At 52.3% G+C, this 12,403-nt stretch overlaps 1 protein-coding gene across 1 annotated transcript in view; it reads right to left on the bottom strand.

The window, feature by feature from the left end:
* LOC145361339 (docking protein 2-like) overlaps window positions 1–12,403 on the bottom strand; it is a 77,118-nt gene that overhangs the window by 34,230 nt on the left and 30,485 nt on the right. Inside the window, exon 2 of the mRNA XM_080217007.1 lies at window positions 10,827–11,126. Within this exon, the coding sequence (XP_080073133.1) occupies window positions 10,827–11,126 (300 nt within the window). The remainder of the gene's footprint in view (window positions 1–10,826; window positions 11,127–12,403) is intronic.

The raw sequence follows: 12,403 nt of genomic DNA, 5'->3' as shown, positions 1-12,403 counted from the left end.
TTCACACACTCTGACCCCTTCACACACTCTGACCCCTTCACACACTCTGACCCCTTCACACACTCTAACCCCTTCACACACTCTGACCCCTTCACACACTCTAACCCCTTCACTCACTCTGACCCCTTCACTCACTCTGACCCCTTCACTCACTCTGACCCCTTCACACACTCTGACCCCTTCACACACTCTAACCCCTTCACACACTCTGACCCCTTCACACACTCTGACCCCTTCACACACTCTGACCCCTTCACTCACTCTGACCCCTTCACACACTCTGACCCCTTCACACACTCTGACCCCTTCACACACTCTGACCCCTTCACTCACTCTGACCCCTTCACTCACTCTGACCCCTTCACACACTCTGACCCCTTCACTCACTCTGACCCCTTCACTCACTCTGACCCCTTCACACACTCTGACCCCTTCACACACTCTGACCCCTTCACTCACTCTGACCCCTTCACTCACTCTGACCCCTTCACTCACTCTGACCCCTTCACACACTCTGACCCCTTCACTCACTCTGACCCCTTCACTCACTCTAACCCCTTCACTCACTCTGACCCCTTCACTCACTCTAACCCCTTCACACACTCTAACCCCTTCACACACTCTGACCCCTTCACTCACTCTAACCCCTTCACTCACTCTGACCCCTTCACACACTCTAACCCCTTCACACACTCTGACCCCTTCACTCACTCTGACCCCTTCACGCACTCTAACCCCTTCACACACTCTGACCCCTTCACACACTCTAACCCCTTCACACACTCTGACCCCTTCACTCACTCTGACCCCTTCACACACTCTAACCCCTTCACACACTCTAACCCCTTCACACACTCTAACCCCTTCACTCACTCTAACCCCTTCACACACTCTGACCCCTTCACTCACTCTGACCCCTTCACTCACTCTGACCCCTTCACTCACTCTAACCCCTTCACACACTCTGACCCCTTCACTCACTCTGACCCCTTCACTCACTCTGACCCCTTCACTCACTCTGACCCCTTCACTCACTCTGACCCCTTCACTCACTCTGACCCCTTCACTCACTCTGACCCCTTCACACACTCTGACCCCTTCACACACTCTAACCCCTTCACTCACTCTGACCCCTTCACACACTCTGACCCCTTCACTCACTCTAACCCCTTCACTCACTCTGACCCCTTCACTCACTCTAACCCCTTCACACACTCTAACCCCTTCACGCACTCTGACCCCTTCACACACTCTGACCCCTTCACACACTCTAACCCCTTCACACACTCTGACCCCTTCACACACTCTGACCCCTTCACACACTCTAACCCCTTCACACACTCTGACCCCTTCACACACTCTGACCCCTTCACACACTCTAACCCCTTCACACACTCTAACCCCTTCACACACTCTGACCCCTTCACACACTCTGACCCCTTCACACACTCTAACCCCTTCACACACTCTGACCCCTTCACTCACTCTGACCCCTTCACTCACTCTGACCCCTTCACTCACTCTAACCCCTTCACTCACTCTGACCCCTTCACTCACTCTAACCCCTTCACTCACTCTGACCCCTTCACTCACTCTGACCCCTTCACTCACTCTGACCCCTTCACACACTCTGACCCCTTCACTCACTCTGACCCCTTCACTCACTCTGACCCCTTCGCACACTCTAACCCCTTCACTCACTCTGACCCCTTCACACACTCTGACCCCTTCACTCACTCTGACCCCTTCACTCACTCTAACCCCTTCACACACTCTGACCCCTTCACTCACTCTGACCCCTTCACTCACTCTGACCCCTTCACTCACTCTAACCCCTTCACACACTCTGACCCCTTCACTCACTCTAACCCCTTCACTCACTCTGACCCCTTCACACACTCTGACCCCTTCACTCACTCTGACCCCTTCACTCACTCTAACCCCTTCACACACTCTGACCCCTTCACACACTCTGACCCCTTCACACACTCTGACCCCTTCACACACTCTAACCCCTTCACACACTCTGACCCCTTCACACACTCTAACCCCTTCACTCACTCTGACCCCTTCACTCACTCTGACCCCTTCACTCACTCTGACCCCTTCACACACTCTGACCCCTTCACACACTCTAACCCCTTCACACACTCTGACCCCTTCACACACTCTGACCCCTTCACACACTCTGACCCCTTCACTCACTCTGACCCCTTCACACACTCTGACCCCTTCACACACTCTGACCCCTTCACACACTCTGACCCCTTCACTCACTCTGACCCCTTCACTCACTCTGACCCCTTCACACACTCTGACCCCTTCACTCACTCTGACCCCTTCACTCACTCTGACCCCTTCACACACTCTGACCCCTTCACACACTCTGACCCCTTCACTCACTCTGACCCCTTCACTCACTCTGACCCCTTCACTCACTCTGACCCCTTCACACACTCTGACCCCTTCACTCACTCTGACCCCTTCACTCACTCTAACCCCTTCACTCACTCTGACCCCTTCACTCACTCTGACCCCTTCACACACTCTAACCCCTTCACACACTCTGACCCCTTCACTCACTCTGACCCCTTCACACACTCTAACCCCTTCACACACTCTAACCCCTTCACTCACTCTGACCCCTTCACTCACTCTGACCCCTTCACACACTCTAACCCCTTCACACACTCTGACCCCTTCACACACTCTGACCCCTTCACTCACTCTGACCCCTTCACACACTCTGACCCCTTCACTCACTCTAACCCCTTCACACACTCTAACCCCTTCACACACTCTAACCCCTTCACACACTCTGACCCCTTCACTCACTCTAACCCCTTCACTCACTCTGACCCCTTCACTCACTCTAACCCCTTCACACACTCTGACCCCTTCACTCACTCTAACCCCTTCACACACTCTAACCCCTTCACTCACTCTGACCCCTTCACTCACTCTGACCCCTTCACTCACTCTGACCCCTTCACACACTCTGACCCCTTCACACACTCTATAACCCCTTCACACACTCTAACCCCTTCACACACTCTGACCCCTTCACACACTCTAACCCCTTCACTCACTCTAACCCCTTCACACACTCTGACCCCTTCACTCACTCTGACCCCTTCACTCACTCTGACCCCTTCACTCACTCTAACCCCTTCACACACTCTGACCCCTTCACTCACTCTGACCCCTTCACTCACTCTGACCCCTTCACTCACTCTGACCCCTTCACTCACTCTGACCCCTTCACTCACTCTGACCCCTTCACTCACTCTGACCCCTTCACACACTCTGACCCCTTCACACACTCTAACCCCTTCACTCACTCTGACCCCTTCACACACTCTGACCCCTTCACTCACTCTAACCCCTTCACTCACTCTGACCCCTTCACTCACTCTAACCCCTTCACACACTCTAACCCCTTCACGCACTCTGACCCCTTCACACACTCTGACCCCTTCACACACTCTAACCCCTTCACACACTCTGACCCCTTCACACACTCTGACCCCTTCACACACTCTAACCCCTTCACACACTCTGACCCCTTCACACACTCTGACCCCTTCACACACTCTAACCCCTTCACACACTCTAACCCCTTCACACACTCTGACCCCTTCACACACTCTGACCCCTTCACACACTCTAACCCCTTCACACACTCTGACCCCTTCACTCACTCTGACCCCTTCACTCACTCTAACCCCTTCACTCACTCTGACCCCTTCACACACTCTGACCCCTTCACACACTCTAACCCCTTCACACACTCTGACCCCTTCACACACTCTGACCCCTTCACACACTCTAACCCCTTCACACACTCTGACCCCTTCACTCACTCTGACCCCTTCACACACTCTGACCCCTTCACTCACTCTGACCCCTTCACACACTCTAACCCCTTCACACACTCTGACCCCTTCACACACTCTGACCCCTTCACTCACTCTGACCCCTTCACACACTCTGACCCCTTCACTCACTCTGACCCCTTCACACACTCTGACCCCTTCACTCACTCTGACCCCTTCACACACTCTAACCCCTTCACACACTCTGACCCCTTCACTCACTCTAACCCCTTCACACACTCTAACCCCTTCACTCACTCTGACCCCTTCACACACTCTGACCCCTTCACACACTCTAACCCCTTCACACACTCTAACCCCTTCACACACTCTAACCCCTTCACACACTCTGACCCCTTCACTCACTCTGACCCCTTCACTCACTCTAACCCCTTCACTCACTCTGACCCCTTCACTCACTCTGACCCCTTCACTCACTCTGACCCCTTCACTCACTCTAACCCCTTCACTCACTCTGACCCCTTCACTCACTCTGACCCCTTCACTCACTCTGACCCCTTCACTCACTCTAACCCCTTCACACACTCTAACCCCTTCACTCACTCTGACCCCTTCACTCACTCTGACCCCTTCACTCACTCTGACCCCTTCACTCACTCTAACCCCTTCACTCACTCTGACCCCTTCACTCACTCTGACCCCTTCACTCACTCTGACCCCTTCACTCACTCTAACCCCTTCACACACTCTAACCCCTTCACTCACTCTGACCCCTTCACACACTCTGACCCCTTCACTCACTCTGACCCCTTCACTCACTCTGACCCCTTCACTCACTCTAACCCCTTCACACACTCTAACCCCTTCACTCACTCTGACCCCTTCACACACTCTGACCCCTTCACTCACTCTGACCCCTTCACACACTCTGACCCCTTCACTCACTCTGACCCCTTCACTCACTCTGACCCCTTCACACACTCTGACCCCTTCACTCACTCTAACCCCTTCACACACTCTGACCCCTTCACACACTCTGACCCCTTCACTCACTCTGACCCCTTCACACACTCTGACCCCTTCACTCACTCTGACCCCTTCACTCACTCTAACCCCTTCACACACTCTGACCCCTTCACTCACTCTAACCCCTTCACACACTCTGACCCCTTCACACACTCTGACCCCTTCACACACTCTGACCCCTTCACACACTCTAACCCCTTCACTCACTCTGACCCCTTCACTCACTCTGACCCCTTCACTCACTCTAACCCCTTCACACACTCTGACCCCTTCACACACTCTGACCCCTTCACTCACTCTGACCCCTTCACTCACTCTAACCCCTTCACACACTCTGACCCCTTCACTCACTCTAACCCCTTCACACACTCTAACCCCTTCACTCACTCTAACCCCTTCACTCACTCTGACCCCTTCACTCACTCTGACCCCTTCACTCACTCTGACCCCTTCACTCACTCTAACCCCTTCACTCACTCTGACCCCTTCACACACTCTAACCCCTTCACTCACTCTGACCCCTTCACTCACTCTGACCCCTTCACACACTCTAACCCCTTCACTCACTCTGACCCCTTCACTCACTCTGACCCCTTCACTCACTCTGACCCCTTCACTCACTCTGACCCCTTCACTCACTCTGACCCCTTCACTCACTCTAACCCCTTCACTCACTCTGACCCCTTCACTCACTCTGACCCCTTCACTCACTCTGACCCCTTCACACACTCTGACCCCTTCACTCACTCTGACCCCTTCACTCACTCTAACCCCTTCACTCACTCTGACCCCTTCACTCACTCTGACCCCTTCACACACTCTGACCCCTTCACTCACTCTGACCCCTTCACACACTCTGACCCCTTCACTCACTCTGACCCCTTCACTCACTCTAACCACTTCACTCACTCTGACCCCTTCACACACTCTGACCCCTTCACTCACTCTGACCCCTTCACTCACTCTGACCCCTTCACACACTCTGACCCCTTCACACACTCTAACCCCTTCACACACTCTGACCCCTTCACTCACTCTGACCCCTTCACTCACTCTGACCCCTTCACACACTCTGACCCCTTCACACACTCTGACCCCTTCACACACTCTAACCCCTTCACACACTCTAACCCCTTCACTCACTCTGACCCCTTCACTCACTCTGACCCCTTCACACACTCTGACCCCTTCACACACTCTAACCCCTTCACACACTCTGACCCCTTCACTCACTCTGACCCCTTCACTCACTCTAACCACTTCACTCACTCTGACCCCTTCACACACTCTGACCCCTTCACTCACTCTGACCCCTTCACTCACTCTGACCCCTTCACTCACTCTAACCCCTTCACACACTCTGACCCCTTCACTCACTCTAACCCCTTCACTCACTCTGACCCCTTCACACACTCTGACCCCTTCACTCACTCTAACCCCTTCACTCACTCTGACCCCTTCACACACTCTGACCCCTTCACACACTCTGACCCCTTCACACACTCTGACCCCTTCACTCACTCTAACCCCTTCACTCACTCTGACCCCTTCACTCACTCTAACCCCTTCACTCACTCTAACCCCTTCACTCACTCTGACCCCTTCACTCACTCTAACCCCTTCACTCACTCTAACCCCTTCACTCACTCTGACCCCTTCACTCACTCTGACCCCTTCACACACTCTATAACCCCTTCACACACTCTGACCCCTTCACTCACTCTAACCCCTTCACTCACTCTAACCCCTTCACACACTCTGACCCCTTCACACACTCTGACCCCTTCACACACTCTAACCCCTTCACACACTCTAACTCCTTCACTCACTCTGACCCCTTCACACACTCTGACCCCTTCACTCACTCTAACCCCTTCACTCACTCTGACCCCTTCACACACTCTGACCCCTTCACACACTCTGACCCCTTCACTCACTCTGACCCCTTCACTCACTCTGACCCCTTCACTCACTCTGACCCCTTCACTCACTCTGACCCCTTCACTCACTCTGACCCCTTCACACACTCTGACCCCTTCACACACTCTGACCCCTTCACTCACTCTAACCCCTTCACACACTCTGACCCCTTCACACACTCTGACCCCTTCACTCACTCTGACCCCTTCACTCACTCTGACCCCTTCACACACTCTGACCCCTTCACTCACTCTGACCCCTTCACACACTCTGACCCCTTCACACACTCTGACCCCTTCACTCACTCTGACCCCTTCACTCACTCTAACCCCTTCACACACTCTGACCCCTTCACTCACTCTGACCCCTTCACACACTCTGACCCCTTCACACACTCTGACCCCTTCACTCACTCTGACCCCTTCACACACTCTGACCCCTTCACTCACTCTAACCCCTTCACACACTCTAACCCCTTCACTCACTCTGACCCCTTCACTCACTCTGACCCCTTCACACACTCTGACCCCTTCACACACACTCTAACCCCTTCACACACTCTGACCCCTTCACTCACTCTGACCCCTTCACACACTCTATAACCCCTTCACTCACTCTGACCCCTTCACTCACTCTGACCCCTTCACACACTCTGACCCCTTCACACACTCTGATCCCTTCACTCACTCTGACCCCTTCACACACTCTAACCCCTTCACACACTCTGACCCCTTCACACACTCTGACCCCTTCACTCACTCTAACCCCTTCACACACTCTGACCCCTTCACACACTCTGACCCCTTCACACACTCTAACCCCTTCACACACTCTGACCCCTTCACTCACTCTGACCCCTTCACACACTCTGACCCCTTCACTCACTCTGACCCCTTCACACACTCTGATCCCTTCACTCACTCTGACCCCTTCACACACTCTAACCCCTTCACACACTCTGACCCCTTCACTCACTCTGACCCCTTCACTCACTCTGACCCCTTCACACACTCTGACCCCTTCACACACTCTGATCCCTTCACTCACTCTGACCCCTTCACACACTCTAACCCCTTCACACACTCTGACCCCTTCACTCACTCTGACCCCTTCACACACTCTAACCCCTTCACACACTCTGACCCCTTCACTCACTCTGACCCCTTCACACACTCTGACCCCTTCACTCACTCTGACCCCTTCACGCACTCTGACCCCTTCACGCACTCTGACCCCTTCACTCACTCTGACCCCTTCACACACTCTAACCCCTTCACACACTCTGACCCCTTCACACACTCTGATCCCTTCACTCACTCTGACCCCTTCACTCACTCTGACCCCTTCACTCACTCTGACCCCTTCACGCACTCTAACCCCTTCACACACTCTGACCCCTTCACTCACTCTAACCCCTTCACTCACTCTGACCCCTTCACGCACTCTGACCCCTTCACTCACTCTGACCCTCTGCCCTGTCTGTCTCTGTCCCTCTTTTGATCTGGCCTTGCCTTTTCCCACCTTCGATGCTAATTGGTTTGCTGACAGACAGGCTGCACCTGAACACTAAATTATAGAGTCAACCCCAACAGCTAAAATAGCCACAGACCGTCAGAACACAGGACTTAGGAGGCCATTCAGCCCTTTGACCTTGCTGCACCATTCAGTCAGATCATGACCAATCTGGTTGTGGCTTCAACTCCACTCTCCTATCCCTGCCCCCTCCACACACACCGCCCCCCGCCCCCCAGATAACCCTTGAGCTCCATGATCGGAAATCTATCGAATTCTACCTTAAATATACCCAGGCGACTGCCCATCTCCCCCCTCCACCCCACCCACATCATCCTCCTCACCTCCCCCCGCCCCCCCCAACACAACCCTCATCTCTATTTCTTTCTGGGAACGTGGATTCCACACACACAAACAACCCTTTGGCCCTTCGAGCCTGCTCCACCATTTATTTTGATCGCGGCTGATCATCCAACTCAGTAGCCTAATCCTGCTTTATCCCCATGATCTTTGATCCTGTTCGCCCCAAGTGCGATATCCAGCCCCCTCTTGAATACATTCAATATTTTGGCATCAGCTACTTCCTGTGGTAATGAATACCACAGGCTCACCACTCTTTGGGTGAAGTAATGTCTCCTTGTCTCCAACTGAAATGGTCTACCCTGAATCTTCAGACCATGACCCCCTGGTCCTGGACTCCCCCACCATCAGGAACATCTTCCCCACATCAACCCTGTCGAGTCCAAAATGTTAAAAACCATTCTCCTCAGCTACACCTTAAACAGGAGGTCTCTTATTCTCAAACTGTGTCCCCAGTTTTAGATTGCCCCTGATGAATGGAAACTCCCTCTCAATAGTTACCCTATCAAACCCCCTCAAGATATTGTACATGTCAGTGAGACCAGATGACTTATCCCCTGACCTACAGTGGGTTCAGACACAAGCTGCTCAACCTTGACTCATAAACCAAACTTCCTCATAAGAACAGAATAACTCGGAGCAGGAGTCGGCCATCTGGCCCCTCAAGCCTGCTCTGCCATTCAATAAGATCATAGCTGATCGTTTCATGGACTCAGCTCCACTTACCCACCCACTCACCATAACCCTTAATTCCTTTATTGTTCAAAAATGTATCTATCCTTGCCTTAAAAACATTCAACGAGGCTTCACTGGACAGGGGGTTCCACAGATTCACAACCCTTTTTGTGAAGAAGTTCCTCCTCAACTCAGTCCTAAATCTGCTCCCCCTTATTTTGAGGCCATGCCCCCAAGTTCTAGTTTCACCTGTCAGTGGAAACAACTTCCCTCCTTCTATCTTATCGATTCCCTTCATAATCCTGTCTGTTTCTATAAGATTTCCCCTCATTCTTCTGAATTCCAATGAGTATAGCCCCATTTGACTCAGTCTCTCCTCATAAGCCAACCCTCTCAACTCCGGAATCAACCTAGTGAATCTCCTCTGCACCCCTCCAGTGCCAGTATATCCTTTCTCAAGTAAGGAGACCAAAACTGTACCCAGTACTCCAGGTGTGGCCTCACCAGCACCTTATACAGCTGCAACATAACCTCGCTGTTTTTAAACTCCATCCCTCCAGCAATGAAGGATAAAATTCCATTTGCCTTCTTAATGACCTGCTGCTCCTGCAAACCAACTCCTTGTGATTCCTGCACAAGCACACCCAGGTCTGTGGTTAGTACTGCTGCTCACAGCACTCAGGACCCGGGTTCGATTCCGGCCTCAGGTCACTATCTGTGTGGAGTCTGCACGTTCTCCTCGTGTCTATGTGGGTTTCCTCCGCGTGCTCCGGTTTCCTCCTACAGTCCGAAGATGTGAAGGTAAGGTGGATTGGCCATACTTAATTGACCCTAGTGTCAGGAACACTGGCTCTAAATGAATGGCATTATGGGGACAGAGCCTGGGTGGGATTGTAGCCAGTGCAGACTCAATGGGCCAAATGGCCTCCTTCTGCAGTGTAGGGATTCTATGATTGTATCCCTGTAACCCTACACATTTACCCAGCTAATCCACTTGACCCACAAATCTTGGGACACTAAGGGACAATTTAGCATGGCCAATCGATGTAATCTGCATATCTTTGGACAGTGGGAGGAAGCCAGAGCACCCGGAGGAAACCGATATAGACACGAGGAGAATGTGCAAACGCCTCACAGACAGTGACCCAAAGCTGGAATGGAACACAGGTCCCTGGCACAGTGAGATAGTGGTGCTAACCAATGCACCACTGTGCCACCCTATCTATCAGCTGGTATGATTGTGTTGTCACTTCTTGCACACTTTGAAGTGGTGCACACTTTTTAAAGATTCAGATCAATCTCAGAAATAGTTAGAGCACTGAGCCGCAGCATGACATTTTCAAATTGTTGCAAGTGCACTCTGAATGACCACTTTGAGCCAGCTGCAGTACCTGCAGTGACCTGCAAAGGAGAGGGCAGCACTTAACATCAAAACCAAGCTGTCAGACCAAGAGACCCCGCAAACACTCCCGTTTCCTTTGTACAGTGAAGTCTTACCGGGAAAGCCATTTCACACAGGCTCTGGCTCCAGTCCTCGTACTCTGAGGACTCAACGGCAAAGACAAACAGTTTCTCAATCGTTTCCAAGTGAAATGAGCGGCATTCACTGGGGCAGCTCTCGCCGGGGGCCTCGGTGATGCGAATGCAGTCACTCAGTTTGATGATCTTTCTGTTCTCCATTTTCTTGGTGCTTTGCCGTTCTGAGCTGTTGGTGCCCTCCTTCAGCTCCCAATACTCCAGGCGTGCGACAGAGCAAGGGGTCTCGCCGTACAGCAACACCCAAAACTTTTTCCATTTCTGTCAAAGAGAGAGGGAGAGAAGCTGTCATTGGCCAAAAAGAACAATAAAATCATATCCACAAAGCAGGAGGCCATTCAACCTGTTCGACATACCTGTCCCTTTGCCTGTACCTGTGTCTGAACCTGTATCTGTGCCTGTACCTGTGCCTGCGCCTTTACCTATACCTGTATCTGTGCCTGTACCTGTATCTATGCCTGAATCTGAACCTGTATCTGTGCCTGTACCTGTACCTATACCTGTATCTGTGTCTAAACCTGTGCCTGTACCTGTGCCTTTATCTATACCTGTACCTCTGCCTGTAGCTGTGCCTGTACCTGTACCTATACCTGTATGTCTGAACCTGTGCCTGTATCTGTGCCTGTACATGTATCTGTGCCTCTACCTGTGCTGGTATCTCTGCCTTTAACTGTATCTGTATCTGCTCCTATACCTGTACCTGTGTCTGTACTGTATCTGTTCCTGTGCCTGTACCTGTACCTGTGCCTGTAACTGTACCTGTAACTGTATCTGTTCCTGTGCCTGTACCTGTATCTGTTCCTGTGCCTGTACCTGTACCTGTGCCTGTAACTGTACCTGTACCTGTATCTGTTTCTGTGCTGGCTTTTTGAAAGAGTGAGCCAATTCTCTCCCCTTCCCCCGGACTTTGTCGGGCTTTTTCATCCAACTCCGTTCTTGTTGAATGTGCGTCCATTGCCCTGTCAGTCTGTGTGTTCCAGAACACAACAACTCGTTGCATCAATATAAATTCTCCTCCCGTGCTTGCCGACTTTTTCACTCAGTGTCTTGTGGTTACTGACCCTCTCTTCAGAGGACAGTTTCTGATTATTTCTCCTGCCCTAGCCCTGGAAGTCAGGCTGGGGGGGATCCGGGGAGGGGTTGGGGAACACCCCCTCACCATGTACCCAAGGACATGCTCTGTACTCTCAGTGAGGCCAACAGCTCAGAGCAAAAATCCCACCTTATCAACGCAAGCTTCTGGGTTGTCAGAGGGAATTTGTGAGCGCTGTTCTTTCAGATTGGGTTACCACCGCAGTCCATATCTCCGAGCCAACCCACCATGATTAGTGCCACAGGTATTCTGCAGGTAGAGCGAGGATTCTGCATCACAACTCATTCCCCGCAGTGTCAAGAAACATTTGGACGTCTAAATTGCGGAGCAGGTAGTGGGGATTCCTCACTGGTCGGGGGACATAAAGCATCATGAGCCCGGTTTGCTGGCTTGAACACTGGGAGCTCTTTATTCGAAGTGTACCTTGTCCCACACTCGGACCTCT

This window comes from Carcharhinus amblyrhynchos, chromosome 34 (assembly GCF_965287045.1).
Source record: "Carcharhinus amblyrhynchos chromosome 34, sCarAmb.v2.hapA, whole genome shotgun sequence".
Taxonomy (NCBI): Eukaryota; Metazoa; Chordata; class Chondrichthyes; order Carcharhiniformes; family Carcharhinidae; genus Carcharhinus; species Carcharhinus amblyrhynchos.
Note: the sequence above shows the minus strand (reverse complement) of the source record. Positions and strands in the feature narration are given on the sequence as shown.